General features: G+C 36.3%; 1 protein-coding gene across 8 annotated transcripts in view; it reads right to left on the bottom strand.

The window, feature by feature from the left end:
- GULP1 (GULP PTB domain containing engulfment adaptor 1) overlaps positions 1-20,897 on the bottom strand; it is a 260,159-nt gene that overhangs the window by 89,150 nt on the left and 150,112 nt on the right. For 5 of the 8 annotated variants that reach the window (XM_047773038.1, XM_047773043.1, XM_047773040.1 and 2 more), the window contains 2 exons: positions 4,806-4,880; positions 493-554 (listed from right to left, as the gene is read on the bottom strand). In XM_047773038.1, coding sequence (XP_047628994.1) covers positions 493-554; positions 4,806-4,833 — 90 coding nt within the window. In that variant the 5' untranslated portion in view covers positions 4,834-4,880. Of the gene's footprint in view, positions 1-492; positions 555-4,805; positions 4,881-20,897 lie in introns of those variants that run through there. The other 3 variants (XM_047773044.1, XM_047773041.1, XM_047773045.1) reach the window with 1 other exon arrangement.

Raw genomic sequence — 20,897 nt, 5'->3', positions numbered from 1 at the left:
TCTACTAAAATGCAGCAATCTGAACAAAAGATTCATTAAAAAAGCATCTTTTTCTGCATTTTCTTAACAGTTTTTCTCTCCTTTTTTGGGTGATAATTACATTCACTAAAACTGTAGCTCATTTCCACATTTGTATTTACATTCGTCTATGTAATGCAACATGAAGTATTTCTAAAGGAAACTAATTTGTTGATTGTTTTATTTCCTATAGGCCATGATACTAAAAATCATAGCTAAAATCATTGGAAGAAAATACATGCATGACTTAAACAGAAATGATAAAGGACAGTATTTTTCAATAAAGAATACTTCTTTGGAAAAAAATATCTTCTTGTATTATATACTACAAAATTATTTTATTCATGAAACGTTTTTTCAGGAACCATATACCAAGCAATTCCAATGCATGAGCGATCTTTCTAAGATCAGCCACAAATCAGCAATAATATTATAACAAAATAAAATTTGGTGATATCAGATGAATTATTTTACCTTTGCATTATAGGGAATGTAATGTTTTGATAAAGCTTCAGGTGTATGCATCCATGTTTTGTCTGCAATGAAGAATACACAGTGTCAAATTGAATCACAGGTTCTAAGGGTGTCATATTCATGCATTAGCATTTGTAAGGAGTCTGATATGAGTGGAAGCATTTCTCATTCTGAGATTCTTTTGCCAAATAGACAAAGCATAACTAGTCAGATATAAGAACAATGTAACCAGAAAGCATTACAGGAATTTTTCCTTGATATAAAAGTCTTTTCCTTTTAAAAGTTTTCAAATAATAAAACAACTCAATTTTTAAAGAATATTAAAAAGTAACATCAGTTAGGCCATAAGTAATTATGTCAATTAAGTAAATGATTAATGTGTTATCTTTCTTCTTTTACATTATACTTTCATGAATTACAGGTTATTAGTCTTATAACCCGCTCTTTAGTTATGATTATTACTACTCCTTAGCATCAAGATTTTTTTTGTCGTACCTGCAGCATGTGGAAGTTCCTGGTCCAGGGAACAAACCCACGCCATTGCTGCAGCCTGTGCCACAGATGCAACAGCACTGGATCCTTAACCTGCTGTGCCGCAAGGGAACTTCCCTTCATGTCATTTTAATGTATACTTTGGCAAAAGAAAAAAAATGATAGGACAAAACTCTATGTTAACTCATACAGATGTGTCTGACCTTGAAGAGAGGGTACAAATAGTGGTTCTTGGCCCACAGAAGATATTAGATAATGGAACTGGTGCAGAAATAGGAACACTGACACTCTAGAATGTGTTCCTTTTCTTGAAATTAAACTGTAATCACTAATTCAATAGTGAACATTCACATGAAAGGAAATGCCAACATTTCAAAATATCAGTCAGATGTCAAACCACTCTGACTACTGGGTCAGTAAATCTAGGTGTTCAAAACGTATTTAGATTAAGAGCTCATCTAGAAAGATGCAGTAAACACCATTATTCTTGTCACCAGAGCTTAAGAGAGTGAAAGTGCCTTTTCTGACTATATTAAGTTTAAAACTGGAGTTGCCGTCATGGCTCAGTGGTTAACGAATCTAACTAGGAACCATGAGGTTTCGGGTTCAATCCCTGACCTTCCTCAGTGGGTTAAGGACCCAGCATTGCTGTGAGCTGTGTTGTGGGTCACAGACACGGCTTGGATCCCACATTGCTGTGGGTCTGGTGCAGGCCAGTGGCTAGAGCTCCAATTAGACCCTTAACCTGGGAATCTCCATATGCTGCGGTAGCGGCTTAGAAAAAAAGTCAAAAAGACAAAAAAATAAAATAAATAAATAAATAAATATATATATTAAATTTAAAACTAAATATTGTTGGATTAATGGATATATTTGAGTAAAATTTTCATAAAAAGGAAATAATATTTAAATGTTATTGAATTTTAAGTGCTTTGCACTATGGTTATAGCTACTCATCAGTACGTCAACTGATAAGCTGAAGAACCTAAAGTGTAATTAGCTTAATTATTTAATCACATCTATTCACTTGCTATATTTTACACTTTTTTGACTAAATGATTCATTTTGATGTAATACAGACTATAGGATTTTTAAAAATCAAAAAGAAAGCTAACATAGAGAAAGAAGCTATAAAACAAATACATTCATTAAGGTTTAATCTATGATTATGGAGCTAAGTAATTTTTACAGAGCTCTTCAAAATAGTCCCAAATGATGCAATTCTAGTACATTTGGTCTTTTTTCAGAACCTATGAGCAACTCTAATAACCATTAAAGCATTTACAATTAAAATCAGTGAAGTATCTGGCCAATTCAGTCAAAGAATACCAGGCAAATTACTAATTGAGAGATTTAATAAAAAGAGAAAAAAATCATATTTAGGTTTAACATAACGATCTCTTTTCCTTAGGTTTCTGAGGCACAGGATGAAGCAACTTTTAGTAAGTTTACACATGATAATCGAGTAAATTGGATATCAATAAATAAGAGATAAGTTTTTAATGATAGAAGAGCATCTTGCTTTGTTTAGAGAACAGTACGGTGTATGATGATGCTAGTTATTGGAAAGATGAGTTATATATCCTCTAGGGCTATAATTATAGTTCTCAATGGCCAAATTATATAAACTCCCTCATAAAATTTCAGTTTTGCATCTCAGATTAAAATTCAACTAAAGAGTGCGATTGGTTGAACCTAGGAGCACAGACTCCAAGAATTTTTATTTTAACAGCTGTACTACATGAGAGTCCAAAGTGACTGGTGGACTTAAAGTAGAACTTCTGGCATCAAGTTCTAACTGAACTGGAGTAAAATGTTCATCAATAATTTCCTGATAAAGACATATAATCACTTGACAGAAATAATAAGAGACGTCAAAAGAAAAAAGAGAACGCAGCAAAGCAGGAAATAACAGGTGCTTCTGCTTCTTGATTCTCTATAAATCATTCTAATTTTCTTCATGGTTCTAGTCCCACTGCCTTCGAGTGAAACAAATATTTAACTGCTAGTTACTCATCTTACTATCCGGCTCTTGGGATAGTAATTAAAAAACACTCCAAATCCCCTTCAAATAAATAGTAAATTAGAAATGTAAAGTTTCTACTTTAAAACCATGGGAAAAGGAATTGTAAGGAAAAAAAAGAGGGAGGGTCTAGAAGTGTTTTTAAAAAACAAGATAGTGTGATTAAAAAATCACAAAAATCTTGGAAGCAAGCTAGAGACTACAGTAAATGTCATTTTGCTTTCCTCTTACTCACAAAAAATAAGTAAAATAATAAATTCCTAGCTTCCCAGGGTTGAAAAGTGCCTAAAAGTTCTTCACTTTACCTAAATCCCTACTGAATACGTTGATCCTCTGTACCACATCCAAATGTTTGAACACTTCTCTTTTCAGTAACGAAAAAAGTTAGTACTTTGAATAATTCCATTATATTTTAGTACAACTTTGTTGGAAATTTTTCCCTACATTTAATCAATGACCTTATAATTTACACTTATTTTCCCTTTGTTAAACTTAGCCCCATAACCAAATAACCGCATTCAAACATTCAAAGGTCTTCAAACATTGCAAGGAAAAACACCAAGAGTTCTCAGCTATGCTTCCTATTACATGGCTGAAAGTCCTGAAGTCATCCTTTATAACCAGGCATGTTGTAATGTATCAATTGATCCTTTAAAGCAAGAACACACTGTGCCTGATGGCATGGAGTAGTACAGACAATCTATTTCTTGGTTCAAGAAGGTTCATTATTTATCTATTAGAAAATGAACTAGAACCCTTGATAATCACACTGAGGACTTTTATTTTTCAGCCATGCTTTTACCTGCAGAAATTGGGTGCATCTTCCCAATAATAACAATATATAAACAGTATAGAAGCATTAGCGTTTTTAGACCCATGTTTGGCAATTTACAGTATCTTATTCAGTTTGTCGTATGGAATATGGCCAAACTGGTCATTTCCTCCCCACATACCTACCACATCAGCCATCTCTTCCTACTTTCAATTACCAAAGAACTTGAGCAGCATTGTCTAAGTATTCTCTCCCAGGTCAGTGAGAGCATGTTAAACAGGAGACAGCCTGGTGCCCATCACTAGAGAACTCTTTCCAGAATGACAAGGATACATTATTTTAACTTCACTGAACTACAGAAAACTATCAAATTTTCCTATCTTTCCTATGAGTATATCATGAAATATATTATCAAATGTCACGTTTTCCTGCCCTTTAAAAAAAAAAAAAAAGCTAATGGAAAAAATAAAAATCACTTTATAAAAAAAATAACAGCTGTGTCCATTCCTGTACTGATAACTATGGTATATTTAAATTTATTTTAAACTCCTACAGTAAAATTAATAACAAATTTACTTTGGCCTCATTGCTATCAATTCACCTAATATTAATCTTCCCACATTATTCAATAAAAGTGAAATATACACATATGAGTGGATTTAAATCACTGTAACCTATGTAAACCCAGGGAATTTAGTATAATGGTTATGAAAAGTGAAGTTAGGACTAACTTCCTAAGTCAAATCACTTTATTTTTTGTAATTTCACACCACAGAATCATATAGCCAAATAACGTATTATCATAAATGTTTTCTGAACTAAATACACTAAACAATTCTACACCTTCATTGGGATGATAACCAAAAAAGATTAATTAGCAATGTTTACAAGTTTGGGTTACTCTACTCTAACTTCATTCTGGAGCCACATAGTTTGATAATAGGAAAAGCTGATGTTCAACATCTCTGCTCCGTTTTAACAGTAATATTGAATTGACTCCCAGGTCCTTCAAATGGGCACACTTACCTTTCTTCCGGCTAAAAGCACGGTTCATGATGAGGATCAGCCAAATAGATGTTCAGTTCAATCACACTCTATATCCTATAAAAATAAGAAAATAGTAAAGCATAAATAAAGGAATGTTGACCAAATGCCTTTTAATCATGAAGTCTTATTAAATTTTTTAAACATTTACAAATAGTATTCTGAAATGTCCTCAAGGACACTGGATAAGAATAAACAAAAGTACTAAATACTATGAGTGGCATAGCCGATAAGAACAACATATCAGGGAGTTTCTGCTGTGGCTCAGTGGTAACCAACTCAATTAGGATCCATGAGGATTCGGGTTCGATCACTGGCCTTGCTTAGTGAGTTAAGGATCTGGCATTGCTGTGAGCTGTGGTGCAGGTTGCAGATGCAGCTCAGATCTGGCATTGCTATGGCTGTGGCATAGGCTGGCAGCTATAGCACTGATTCGACACCTAGCCTGAGAAATTCGATATACCTGCTGCAAATGTAGCCCTAAAAAACAGGCAAAAAACCACAGTATATCAAATGAGTATACTGAATATATCAAATCCCTCCAGTCCCTTAATTTTCTTTTCTTTTTTCTTTTTTTCATATTCTGCATCTATCACGAATTATTTTTACCTGCAAATTTAGGAAGAAATTAGATTAACTTTTCCCCGATCTTGTTGGTAAGAAGTGTGGTAAAGTTTTGGGTTATCATTAACAGCAGTGGTGGAAAAACTGAAGTCTTTCGATTATGAAAAGTGGAGGTCATGCCCCCCATCAGGCTAAGCTTGATCCTGTACCAAGGCAATGCATGGTACACCTCCTTCTCCCTTAAACCAAGGAAGGAGGCTTGATGATCTCTGAATCACCTTCAAGATCATTTATCCCTAGTCTTGAAGAATAGTGCACATTCAAGCCAAATAGCTCTATGATCTTGTCCTATAGGCTCTAAGAAATCCAATAGCTTTTCTTCATTTCATCCCATCTGCAACTCCTTCAGTTGAAACTGGCAGTGTTTCTGCCAGAAGAGCTGATTAGGTCTGTGGTTCACATGGATACTAATCTCCTCAAAGGGCTGGTTGGCTGGGCTCTTGGTGTTCTCTGCTACATGGATCAGATTATTTTTGCTTAACAAATTCATTTCCTTCTGGCATTTTAGCATAATCACTTAGAAGAAACAAAGCCATTCCTTCAATATTTGGCTTAGAAATCCCCTCAGCTTAATATCCAATTTCATTGATGCCAAGCTCTACCCTCCACAAAACACTGGAACACAAATACAATTCGGCCGAATTTTTGGTGACTCTGTAACAAGGATCACCTTTTTTCCCTTGTTCAGAAACATGTTCTACTTTTCTAAAACCATATCAGAATGGTCTTTACCATTCATATTTCTGCTGACATTCTGTTTACCTATGTATTCTCTAAGAAGATGGAGGCTTTCTCTCTAGCTCTCCTCTTTTTCCTTTACCCATCCTCCTGCTTGAAAAACAGTCGCAGTGCTGGTAAATGACTTAAGCTTAAGAACAAAGACCTAAAGGCATAAGTTATTCATAGGGTCAGCTGAATGTGGACATAATGCATTGGTCTAGGCATGCAGGACCTGTGCAGATTGGCACGCTGCTTGCACAGCATGATAAGAATAAGAGAATAAGAGAAAGAGGAACCTCATGGCCCCAAGTGGTTTATGAGTGGTCATTAGCAGAATATGCATTAGCAAAGAGAACCAAGGTGCAAACCTGGCGAGGTCGCTGCAGATAGGCATGCCATTTGCAGCACAGTGATGATTCTCTAGATGCTATGCATAGATAGCTAAGGCCAAGCTTCCTCAAATGCTAATGATTGTTAAATGCCTAAAGGTCACAATAAAAACTTAAACATCTACCAGCTATGTGACTTTTAAAATAATAAAAGAACTTTTAAAGTAATAAAAAAAGACCTGTATCCTGCATCTATAGCCCCCTCTTCACTTGACTTAATCCTAAAGAGCATTGTAAAAGCAGCATGGTTTCTTGAGGCAGAACTCTTGGTCCCTGAGACCTTGAGTCCCCTGGTTTCCACCTTTAATTAAAGTAAATGTCTCTGTGTCTTGTTTTATGTTAACTTTTTCCTTAAGTTTCACAGCACCCATTCTTCGGCCCTCACCTGCTGAGTTGGTCTCAGAACTACACCACAGCTCATATGGCAATGCCAGATCCTTAACACACTGAGCGAGGCCAGGGATCCAACCCACTGAGCCACGACAGAAACTCCATATGTCATGTATGTTAACACTATAACGTATATATAATACAGTGCATTACACCAAGTCAGTATTTAATATACTTATACTTGTTTAAAGTATTAATGTTTTCATGCACTATACAGTTGAGATGATAAGTTATATATTATTATCAATTTAACATGTTAATAAATTAAGAAATTAAGTTCTACATAAACATATTTTACTTCCATTTACAATATAACATAAATCTTTCCTTTAGGATAAACTTTTCATAAACATTGTTTCAGTGGCTGTATACACATGGACACATAATTTCCTTACCATTAAAAAATTGTTATTTTTAAATTTCAGCAAATATATAGAAATAATTCACATAAAATTACCTTTAATAGCATCCCAGAGTGAAGATCATAAGGTCTGAAGTATTACTATTTAGGTTTTCTTTTTCTTTTTTTTTTTTAATTAAACACAAAGGGATTATAACAATTCAGCAAGGCCATCAGTTATGTATGACAAAACTCATTTAACTTTATACTCTCCAGGATTGAATACCAAATACTATGTGTCTCTAGGTATACTTATGTGTGCTATATTTTTATAACCCTGTTTTTAAAATATAAAAGTCTTCAGGATTAATAGTGTTATATGGTATGAGAACTTACACTGATTTCCCCAATGTATATAATACAAGAGGCACTTATCATTCAATGAATAGCTCAAACCTTCCTCAGAAATTTATCTTTTTTTTTTTTTTTTTTTTGGTCTTTTTAAGGCTGCACCTGTGGCAAATGGAGGGTCCCAGGCTAGGGGTCCAATCGGAGCTATCACAGCTGGCCTACACCAGAGCCACAGCAATGCGGGATCCAAGCTGCATCTGCGACCTACACCACAGCTCAAGGCAATGCCAGATCCTTAACCCACTGAGAGAGGCCAGGGATCAAACCCACGTCTTTATGGATGTTAACCGGGTTCATTAACCACTGAGCCACGACGGGAGCTCTATTCTTTTATTTTCTTTTTTTTTTTTTTTTAGAAATTTATGGAGTTCCCATCATGGCCCAGTGGAAATGAATCCAACTAGGAACCATGAGATTGTGGGTTTGATCCCTGGCGTTACTCAGTGGATTAAGGATCTGGCATTGCCATGAGCAGTGGTGTAGGTCACAGACGCAGCTCGGATCCTGCGTTGCTGTGGCTGTGGTATAGGCCGGCAGCTGTAGCTGTGATTGGACCCCTAGCTTAGGAACCTCCACATGCCACGAGTGCAGCCCTAAAAAAAAAAAAAAAAAAATTTATGTTACCAACTTTCCATATATTACATTCAGTTATACAGACACTTTGATTCTGAACAAGAGAAAGTAACAGAGGCTATATTTATCTTAACCATCTGAAACACCTAAAAATGAGACAAAAATGAATAAAACAAAGACCATTAAGACATTAGACGTCAGGCAACAATGGACAGTGATTACAAATAAGGTAAGCCCTATGATTTCCCTAGCTTAATGCATGGAGAAAGTTTCCAGGCACTGGTCCAGGGAGGTGGAATTCAGTCCAATCTAAGCAATCTCCTTGAATTTTGGAAGTATGGCTGATAATGTGGTGAAGTGAAGATGCCTATTTTGTAATCCAGAGCACTGGAGAGGAGTTAGCTTCACAGAGAGCGCTAAACATACCTGCAGAAAATCCTTCTTACAAGTGAGTCGAATACTGACAACTACCCAAAACTGAGGAAAGAGCCACCTCAAAGTTTAGAAAGAACAGTGTCTGTAGCTCACTAAAGAGCAAACAGCAAGGAAGGAAAATTCTGAATTTACAGAACTTCAACTAGATTACTAAGAAGAGTTTCTCCTTATCAGCGGGAAAAAATTGAGGCTAGACTAAATGTTGCTTTAGCCCTACCTAATAACTTTTAAAAACAAGACCCAAAAGAATTAAACTATTTCCAAGTAACTTCTCTATATCTCAAACTATGCTCCAAAAGATTTTAAGGACTGTAAAAATAATTAGCACCCAACAAGGTAAAGTGCACAATATCTTGCATCCAATGTGTGCAAAGAAGCAGAAAAATACAATCCACAATGAGAAAAATTAATCAAAACTGATCCATGAGTGACAAGTGACATGGGAAACAGCAGTGGTTGGCAAGAACATTCAGACAGGTTCCCTACACTCAAGAACCCAAAGGACTGATTAATTAGAAATGTGGGAGATACAAAAAAGCACTTAAATTGAACTTCTAGGTATGAAAACCATAATGTATAAAATAAAATATACACTACCTGGGACAAATAGCAGATAAGATATTGCAAGGAAAAGAGTGATGAAATTGAAGATACAGACATAAAAACTACCCAAAATGCAATACAGACAGAAAAGAGTCTTGTGAGCAGACAGGATGGATAGAAGGATAGTAAGAAGGTAGGAAGGGGAGTTCCCTACGTGGCTCAGTTGTTAATGAACCTGACTAGCATCTATGAGGATGCGGGTTGGATCCCTGGCCTTGCTCAGTGAGTTAAGGAATCTGGCGTTGCCGTGAGCTGTGGTGTAGGTCCCAGATGTGGCTCGGATCCCATGTTGCTGTGGCTCTGGTGTAGGCTGGTGGCTACAGCTCTGATTTGACCCCTAGCCTGGGAACCTCCATATGCCACAGGTGTGGCCCTAAAAAACAAAAACAAAAACAAAGGGAGAGAAGGAGGATCACATAATTATGGAAAAACTTCATGTGATCAAATAGTCTTTGAAAGAGAGGAGAGATAGAAGAAGGATAGAAAAATATTTGAAGAAATATAGACTGAGAATTTTCCAAATGATTAAAAATATAAATCCAGAGATTTAACAAGCTTAAACACTAAATACAAGAAACAAAAACACCATGACACATCATAATCAAATTGCTCAAATTCAAGAACAAATTGAAAACCTTAAAAACAGCCAGAAGAAAAGACATTATGTATGGAGGAAAAAAGATTAGGATGGAAGCAGTTTTTAAATCTGAAACATTGCCAACTAGAAGACAGAGGGGGAACATCTACAAAATACGAAAAAGACCAAAGCTTAATCAAGAAGAAACAGATAATCTAATTATATATGGGGAAAGGTAAGAGGGACTTTTTTTCTGGTAGCCATTTTGAATTTCTTTATAAAACACCGCTATTTACATTTTTGCTTTTATCTTTCTTAAGAACCCAGAATTAAGATCCTATATTAAATATTTATAACATACTGTAAATATCATTAGGGAACCTTATAAATTCATTTGATAGCTATGTCAAAATATAAATGGAATATTTAACCGTGATCAAGAAAAAAACTCATAACTCATAATTTTTTTGTAATTTATTATCATATTATCACTTCAACTTTAAAGTCAATTGGAAATTTTAAACCTCTAGATAAAAAATTTAAAATACATTATGAACATTAAAGGCAGATGTCATTAGATGAATTATATAATCCCAAATTTTATGACAAAATACCATAAGGCCACTTGGTATTCATTTACTCTATAAATTTTAGGCCCTCTTTTAAAAGAAATGTGAAGCCAACAATTATTTTTTAAAATAAATCCAGGACATCCAAATTTGAAAACTATTTACCAAAGGAAATTCACAGATATTTATAAACTAGCTCAGAAAAAGTTTGGAGTAGCTTTTTAATGAATGGCAGTTTCTTGCTTTGCAACCTGCTGCCCAAGCATTTATTTTAAAAAATTAAATCATACTGTCATGACTAAAGAAACTCTATGTGGTAGGAATATTAAAAGCTGCAAAAACAGCTGGTTCTGAATTTCATTTTATCCTTATGAGTACATTTAATATCAAACTTCCCTGGAATTCTGTCATGGTTAAAAGAAAAAAAAAAAAACCCTCAAAACTGATTGAAACATGATTCACATTAATATGTCATAAGTCACTTTAAAATACCATTGTTCCCTAAGAGATCTGAGATGATGCTAAAATAATGAAAACTCATCATTAGTTCTGTGTAGGATGGTAAACTAGGTAAAGTCAAAAAAGTTGCTTCTTCTGTGAATGCATATAATATGCATTTTTTTATTCTCAAACTTTTTCTGTGCTTTTTGAATATGCAATTTAGGAAGGTAATCTTGAGACAATGTCAGACAATTTTAGATCCTGCATTAAATCCTCCACGTTGCTAAATGCTCTAAAGTAGGTGCTAACAATTGGAACTTCCCTGCTTGCAATGGTGAACAAAACTTCCAAAATCTTCCTGGGAGAACTCGGCTCATTTTTGACAGTCTTCTGGATCTAATTCATCTCTATTGTAAAGGTTCTCTTTTTAAATCTCCCAGTTGTAAGACATCTTGTAATACTCTTCTTCACCGTATTTTAGGACTGTAATTTGCAAAGGAATCTTTGCTTTTGTAGATCAATACTATCTAAGGGTAGCCAAGAAAACTAACCAGTAAACAAACATATTTCACAGGAAAGGAAGTCACATGATAATGTGTTTGAGAGCCTTTACATTTATAATTTACGAGAAATAGCAACATTAGTGTCTTTTGTAATTCCCTAACTTGGGATATAAATGCCTATCGTTATTTTCCTTTTTTTAAATGAAATCAACCTATCTCTCTCTCTTGCTCTCCTCTTTTTTTTTTGTTTTTCTAGGGCCACACCTGTGGCATATGGAGGTTCCCAGGCTAGCGGTCAAATCGGAGCTGTAGCTGATGGCCTATGCCACAGCCACAGCAAGGCCAGATCTGAGCCATGTCTGTGACCTACACCACAGCTCAGTGCAACCTCAGATCCTTAACCCACTAAGCAAGGGCAGGGACCGAACCCACAACCTCATGGTTCCTAGTCGGATTAGTTTCCGCTGTGCCTGATGGAAACTCCCCCTGTATCTCTTAACATTTATAAAAACATCCTTTGCCCTTCTAGTAGATAATATGGAGACCACATTATTTGATGAGCATTGTAAGAGTGGAGAAGTGAAAATAAGTAAAGAAAAGTCCCTGCTTTCAAAGAACTTACCATCTTTGAGAGGTAAGGGAGGATGGGTATGGGACTCCATGGATAATGATGAGCCCTAGAAAAGAGGTAGGTACCATTGAAAGTGAGAGGATGAAGCATGGAATGGGATGCTTCAGAGTGTAGGTAACCAGTCACTTCCCAAATGGGCAAAGGTTAAAGGTGAGAGGAGGAAAGAAGGTTTCAGGCCCAAGGGCAGAGCATGTGTGGTGTGTGTTGACTGCAGGCATGGGACTCCTGGCCGCACTGCTAATCACCTTTTGGGAGCCATGCCCTGGCCCTCCCTGAGGCTCTAGACTATTCTTCAACACCCTTGACTAGAAGCAGAGACGGTCTAAGAAGAGCTTTGGTGCTTGACAATGTGGTCAACTCTTCAGAATGGCTTATTATATGGGAAAACCTTAGAGTACAAGGTATAGAAATACCAGATCTATGGGACAAAATATAAAGGGTCTGGATTTCTTCCAATGCCAAGGGTGAGGTCAAAATAAAGGCTACAATGAATCAAAAGTAAAAATAGGCATACGCAACCTATCCTTACTGACAATGAAAGCTACTGAAATGTGAACCACTTTATTTTGACAATAACACTTTCTACTATAAGATGATTTGAATGAGGCATGTTCAAAAGTCATTCCCAGAGCTGGAAACCCTCTAAGTATTGTGCAGGAAGTATCTGGGCCATAATTATGGCAATGTTGGGATATCACAAAGCTCCAAGCAGGGATTGGGTATCGGCCTGGAGGTGAGGCCACCACTCAGCACCTCCAGAATGAGGATATATCATGGGTCCTTTTTGAGCCCCTGCAGCCAAAAGAGAGAAAGGACATGTAGCACAAATCTCAAACTGTCTGAGCAATCCCAGGGGCATGATGAGTAAGTACCCCAATATACTTCATAAGTATCTATAAAATTATGAGCTAAACTTTGGCAGGCTTGTAGCAGTCTGTTTCAATAATCAGATACTAAGATTTTTCATGAAAACTGCATCTAAAGATCAATTAACTATTTCTCTCCCTGGATTTTCTTCATTATCTTTGTTTTGTTTTGTTTTGTTTCCTTTTTCTTTTTCTTTTTCTCTACCCTCAGGCATATGGAGTTTCTGGGCCAGGGATCAGATCTGAGTCCCAGTTGTAACCTACACCACAGCTGAGGCAACTGCTGGATCCTTTAACCCACTGTGCTCCACCAGGGATCGAATCCGTGTCCCAGTGCTGCAGAGATGCTGAGGACCAGGCCTTCCACAGTAGGAACTCCTTATCTTATGTTCTTAATGGGAGGTCAGTTACCTTTCTCTAAAATGTGACAATCACAACAATAAATAAGTTAAACTAAGATAAATAATTATCTTGAAACACACACTATTTACAATAGACTATGACTCTCCTCTGAGCATCTAGGTTTAGTTTCATTGTGAACATTAGATTATTTTTTTTAATTTATTTTATTTTATTTTTGGCTTTTTAGGGTTCCCAGGCTAGGGGTCGAATCAGAGCTGAAACCACTGACCACAGCAACATGGGATCAGGACCTCATCTGCGACCTACACCATAGCTCATGGCAACGTGAGATCCTTAACCCACTGAGCAAGGCCAGAGATCAAACCCACGTCCTCATGGATACTAGTCAGGTTTGTTAACCACTGAGCCACGAAAGGAACTCCATGAACTTTAGATTTTGATGTTCTTTGTAGAAGTCCTTCTCAGTATCTACCCCCCCCTTTTAAATCACAATATACTGTCTCTCCTTTTTATTCTGATTGAACACAAAAGAACTATATCTTTTTAGACTTGCTGTTTTCCTCATTTCACCAAACACTTTGATATCCATATCCTGTGAGTGAGAACTTGTGGGATCCAATTACTGAGGTAATATTATCTTTAGCAAAACTGTCTGAATTCCTTTGAAAGACTAGAATAAAACTGCTTGATTGCTCAATTAATGCTATTACATAGTCTAGGGCTCAAGACTTTATGTATTTTAAGACTAGAATTTGTAAAATACATGTTTTAAAATTCAGTTGATTGGAGTTCCCATTGTGGCAGAGAGGAAAGGAATTCCACTAGTATCCATGAGGCTGCAGGTTTGATCTGTAGCCTTACTCAGTGGGTCCAGGATCCGGCATTGCTGTGAGCTGTGGTGTAGGTAGGTCACAGACAAGGCTCAGATCCTAAGTTGCTGTGGCTGCGGCATAGGCTGGTAGCTGTAGTTCCTATTCCATCCCTATCAATTCGAGCCCTAGCCTGGGAACTTCCATATGCTGCAGGTGTGGCCCTAAAAAGCACACACACACACAAAAAGATTTGGCTGATTGATCTCTACAGATAAAGCAACAACAAAAAATATTTTATTTGTTTCGAATTTTCTGGTTTTTATTAGCGTATTTCACTTGGAAGGATTTTTTTATTTAAATGTCCTGCTTTAATGTGATCGGCTTTTTTTTTTGCCCCCTTTTTTTTTTGGTGTTTCTTATGGTAAGCAGTTTTTATCTCTATGTTAATTCTAACAATCAGTCACTATAAATATGAATATATTTACTATTTAACCACTTAATACAGTTTTGTTTTAAGAGTTTTGTTTAAGATAGATAGAATTCTCATATCTTTTGACCTCATATCTAGAGCATCTCACAGTGTTAGAGGCTTCACTGAGTGGGCACTGATGGGTAGGAAATCAAATCCTCCAAAACTGAGCCTCCAAATACTTCCACTGGAAAATCATGCTTTCCTTACCGGCATTACTGTTACTACTAGAGGCACTTGCTTACAAGCAATACTGCTTGACCCCAGTTAATAATGCATTCTGCCTCTGCTACTTCAATCAAAACTTTCTATTTTTAACTTGAGTGGATCTATGATAATCTTAAATATGCTGGCTTTCTGCCAGTGGGCTTTCTGCCTGTCTTAGCCATCTAGCTGCCTAAACATTTCTCCTCAGAAATCTCTTTATCTGCATCACCATCCAGACAATACTGAACTTTACCCTAGCCCATGATCCTGGAAAATAACAAAGGTTGAGGAAATCCACCCCCCCTCCCTTTGTGTTCTGGAAATGGCTTGCAACAAAGAACCACCCTTCCCCACAGGACTTAGATTTAGGGCACTCCTCTGTTTCCCTAAGATAAGGCCAGACTTTATACCCTCCAAATTCCCATTCTTTGCTTCACTAATGATTATCTGAACTGTTTATGCCACAGACCAATTTGGACAAAATAGCTGCTACTTTGATTTGACTAAACTTTAGCTAAGCTTCTCTCCTTCTCCCAGGATCCTGAACTTTGACCCAGACTCAGCCTAGCAGCCTCAACCCTCCCTTCACAGTCTTGCCTAAGAAGAGGCTGACCTGGGAGTAAAATATTCTCGGGTATACTGTCCCCATCCTCATCCTACCTTCCCTCCCACATCCCATTCTTTCCAGGCTCTTTCACTCCTCTTAAGAGAAAAGCCCCCTTCTGCCTAGCTATCGAGAGGCTTACAGATCTTATGCTTGGCATGTTCTCCCTACTGCCATCACCCACTCCCTTTATTGCAGTCATCTTTTCAAATAAGGTCTTTCTTTACCTAAATCTGGAATTATCTTTTATTTGACACTCCATTTGATCATATTTTAGGAAGAGTGCTGACAACTAACGTCAACCTACTTCACTGAAATAATTCGCAAATTTTCCTTTGAATATATCTACTCAAATGGAGCCAGCCGTCTCAGTCTCTTGCACTCAGGGGTACTTTCATTTCACATTAAATAAAGTGCAAAAAGATGTCCAGGAAAAGTAAATGAATTTGGGCTTTAAAAATTTCGTCTCTTTATATCCTTAGCATCTAGTTCATATCTATAGAAAATGCCTGTTTAATTACAAAGTAAATTAACAAATTAAGTCTTCTAAAATAACGTATTTTATTGCAATATATCTTAGCTCGGAAAATCTGTTGAAAATTTATAACAAAAAATCTTGAATTAACTTGAAGATATATTCAAGTACAAAGTACACTGGAAGTTAATATAAAAATTCTTAATATTTCTATGAAGAAAAGTATTTTAACTTGTATATAAACAAAGAAGAGTTAAACGAATGGATATATTTCTTGCTCTGATAACATAATGTTATAAAAGTGTCAATTACTCCCTAAATAATTTATATATACAATACGTATAATCAAAATTTCCAACTATATTTAGTAACTTATGAAAATGCACTGCATGTCACTACTATGGCTTGGATTCAATCCCTGGCCTGGGAATTTCTGTATACTGCAGGTGTAACAAAAACAACAAAACATAAAACAGTGTAACACTGCAAGAAATTTTAAAAAATTTAAGAAATAGATTGGAATAAAGAGTTCATAAACATTCCTGAAAGATGGTATCTTAATTCTGATTAAGGATGGAATCTTAGTATATAATTAAGTGGACTTCACAAATCAAAGGATATGCTCTTTAACAGGTGGTATTCAAAAATCAGGGGAAAAAACAAAACAAAACATTTTATCCTTAACACTACACAACGTTGGGATTCAAATGCATTGATGCCTTTATGAATAAGAAACAAAACCTATAAAATATAAGAAAATGTAAAAGGAATATCATTTTGAGTTCCCGTTGTGGTTCAGTGGGTTAAGAACCTGAGGAAGTATCCATAAGGATGCATGTTGGATCCCTGGCCTCGCTCAGTGGGTTAAGGATCTAGTATTGCCTCAAGCTGTAGTGTAGGTTGCAGATGGGGTTAGGATCCAGTGTTGCCATGGCTGTGGTGTAGGCCTGTAGCTGCGGTTCTGATTCCACCCCTGGCCCAGGAACTTCTATATGCCAAAGGTGTGACCTTTAAAAAAAAAGAATATCATTTTGAACTAAAGCAAGAAAAGAATTTCTTGAAAAAATATGCAAAAATAGAAATAAATTTGATTATACAATTACAGATTTCATTTCAGAAAAGGTAACCATGAAAGAGGTAATAGACAAATGACAATTCTGAGAAAAGATATGTTGTCTCTCTCAATCTGGTAATATCTAAAATATACAGACTTTACTAAAAATCAGTTTGAAAAAGTCAGTAACTCTCCCCTCAATGGACAAACCATAAGAACTACCAGTTTATAGAGGAACCCAAAAGGCTAAGAAGCATATAAACATATGCTCAAACGTATCGGTAATCACTGAAATGCAAATTTAAACCATATTATTTATATTAATTTGACTGGCAAAGTTAGAAAATTGTATAATGCCAAGTATCAGTGATGTTATGATGTTACAACAATCATTCTCACATTTATATGCTCATTAGAATCACCTGGGAAGATTAAAAACTATTAAATGTCAAAGATTTACTCTATTTCAATCAGAATATAGGGTCCTGACTTTACCATTTTTAAAGAATCTTCCAGGTAATGCTACCACTCAAGGAGAGTTGAGGAAAACTAGGACATAGTAGCCTTCAAGCACTATTGGGGACCATTTATAAATATCAAGGCTCGTTTGAAGACCAATCCATAGTGCTTAAGCAAATTTAATGTTCACATACCCTATAATTCAGAAACTCTGTTCCTGAATATTCATCCCAAAGGAATTCTCACAGATCCCCAAAGACTTCTGAGGAAAATCTCGTTAATACTTTTTGTGGTAAGGAGCTGGGGCAGTTTGGTTGTTTACCACCAGTAGAAGAAACAGACAAAATGTGGTAGAGGTACATCAGAGACTGCTATGCAGAACAACTGATCGAAAATGATGATTAAATGTGCACATAACAACATGAATGGATCTTAGAAACAATACTGATTACAACCAATAAGAAGGTGACCAAGAAAATCCCCAAATTAAACAGTGCTTATACTAATTTTAAAAGTATAAATACAAATAGTACAATACTAATTTTAGAAGAATAAATACAAACAAAGATACAAACAACTGAGTGTAGTGAAGAGGGAGAAAGGGGGTAAAGAATGGGCATAAAAGGAAATAATCAGAGGACTGATTTGGAGCAGCCCTAAGGAGTATGACTATTTTAATACTTTGCACTTGCCATCGATATATAAATCATATGTATATAATATATATATATATAGTGTGTGTGTGTGTGTATGATATGTATGTATACAAGGCTGGCTCTCTCTTGCTCCTCTTCTTTATTCAGTCACCCAGGATACAGCGAGTCTTGTGGTACATTTATGGGGTGATGTCAGAGCCCCTGCCCTTCAGTACAGGAAAACACAGAGGCTCATCTAAGATTGGAAAACTATATCTTCCACACAATGGAGGAATCTAGACTGGGCCCTCCTGGCTACTCAGTGTTCCTTTTATTCCTTGTCCTTTGATACCTCATAGCAGCTATTTCAAATATGCTTTATATGCTTGTCAAGTCATTTGCTAGGAGATAACTTTGCCTCTTACTTTACTGAGATGATTGATGTTAGCCCATTCACATCCCCTCATTTTTTTTCTATCTCCACTAGTCATTTGGGCAATGGTGATTACCCACTTTAAGGCCGAAATCCAAATTCCCCGTCATTAATCTCTGCCTAGTCTCTTCACCTTCTCTCTTATCTTGGAGGTACAGGAACAGCTTCCCAGCCTTTGTTTAGTTTAATTCCAGTTCTTTCCAATTCTTGAGAATTAGAACCATTATCATCCTCCCTCCATCAAGAGAGAGAATCATTAGAGTTGTAGATTCCCCTTTTAACTTTTGCCACAAAGTTCTTGAAACTTCGGTTACTTTTTTCCATTATGTCATGTCCTCAGACACTTTCCAATATTTTTTGATCTATATTGCAAATGGAGAGCTGACCAGTCTAATTGATGGATGGATATTGAAAGTAAAGGAAAGAGAACACAAGGACAAAACTATTTTCTTTTTTTCTTTTTAGCCGAGTAAATTATGTCCTGAGAAGGGGACTTGGGGACAGCAAAGTTTGGAAAGTGGAATTCAAGACTTCTGTTTTGGATATTTTAATTTGAGATATCTACTAGATGTCTAAGAGAAGTTGAGTAAATGGTTAGATATGGGGTCTGGAACTGGCAGGCAGGATTGGAATAGAAATATAATTTGTGAAGTAACCAGTTTCTAGATGATGAGGTCAGCTAGGAAGTGGATATAAATAGTCAAGTGATAACTGAGCCCATGGGCATGCCTAATTTTATAAATTAGGCAGAAAAAGAAGATTAAGCTGGGAGGTAATTAAGAAACAGCCAACAAAGTCAAATGAAAACCAAGAAACTGTGCAGTTCTAGCAATCAAATGAAGAATGTTTTCATTAAGAGAAGATTAAATAATATGGACATATCTACAAAAAGGAAGTCTGAGAAATGGCTATCAGTTTTGCAACATGGAGATTATCAGTGACTTTTGCATTGTAGTGTCAGGGTTGGAGGAGCTAAGATAGCTTCGTTGGATTTGGTTTATGAGAGACTATGAAGAGAGGAAATAAAGGCAAGAAGTGGAGAAACTCATGGAATTTTATAAAGGAAAGCAAGTAATAAGGCAGGTCTTAAGGGTGATAAATTCAAGGAACAGATGTTTACTGGTACAACTGCAGGTGTATTTTGGCTGATGCGAAGTTAACTTTAACAGGAGAAAACTGATGACACAGATAGGAGAAAGAATAAATGCAGGAACCAATTCCTTTAACAGGCCTAAAGGGATATGGTCAAATCCACAAATGAAGTGACCATCCTTAGACAAAAGGAGTGGCAGTTAACATTAAAGGAAAGGCTGAGTCTTCGGAACATATAAAAGTATTTGGTAGTGAAGTAGAATTAGTGGTGAGAAAATATGAAATTTCTTTTCTAATTGCATGCATCTTATCAGTTAAGTAAAAAGCAGGTTATTATCTCTAAGTGAGGAAAATGAAGGGGTTAAGGATTAAAGAAGAGAAGAGGAGAGGAAGGATCAGAAAAGAGTAGTCTCGAATAGAAGAGCAAACTGAAGCGACAAGGCAGTTGAATATCTGGGCAATTTTAACCCGATGAGGACTGCAATCTAAAAAAAAGGCAGACTAATCAACACATTCATATGAGTTTGTGTGTGCATGCGTGTTTGTTCCATGCGTGTTTATGGGCTACTTAAGCATAGAAGAGAACAGTCAGTCAATAGGAGTAGGATTTTTCCTGGCAAGTATAACAGTGAGAAAAGGGAAGTAAAAGTGTCTTGGTAAATTATATTCCATATATTGAAACAAGACTTGCCTTAGAAACGACATCAATTATCCCCTCTTTTACTAATCTCTTTATTGAAGTTTACACAAATATTCAGTTACAATTTACTATTACAGAAATATTTTTAAATTATCATAGTAGGAAAACTCGTCCACCGTTTAATAACCAAGGGGGAAATATATACATACATACACCCTCATACATTATATTTGCCATACTAACACATTTATACCTAAGAAGGCTTTCCTGAATTTCTTTTAACGGGGCAGCACAGGTTAGAGGCAGATATATTTTAGTGTCCCTATGGGCTTAATGTGCATTTCAACACAAATGTGGGTCAGTGACTAAAATTACTGATTATCTTTATATATTAGTACTACGACTTTTCAGTTTTGAAATTCCCCATCCTTTTCACTCATTAAGTCCTCTTATTGAATTTCAGCTAGGTTTTTTTGACTCTGATCTGCCAGAAGGAATGAGCAGGTCTGGGCTAAGAAACTGGAGTCCAGTGTCACAGAGAGAAAGGAGAGAAATGCCAAGAGAGTACTCAGGTATTTGCAACTATACCCTCACCCTTCTAGAAGAGTTACTGAAAAAAATTTTTTTCCCTTTTTCTTTTAATCGGCTGTCTGCAGCATGTGGAATTCCAGGGCCAGGGATCATATCCAAGCCACAGTTGTGACCTATGACACAGCTGCAGAAATGCCAGGTCCTTTAACCCACTGTGCTGGGCCAGGG

The sequence above is a fragment of the Phacochoerus africanus genome, chromosome 3 (genome assembly GCF_016906955.1).
Source record: "Phacochoerus africanus isolate WHEZ1 chromosome 3, ROS_Pafr_v1, whole genome shotgun sequence".
NCBI lineage: Eukaryota > Metazoa > Chordata > Mammalia > Artiodactyla > Suidae > Phacochoerus > Phacochoerus africanus.
Note: the sequence above shows the minus strand (reverse complement) of the source record. Positions and strands in the feature narration are given on the sequence as shown.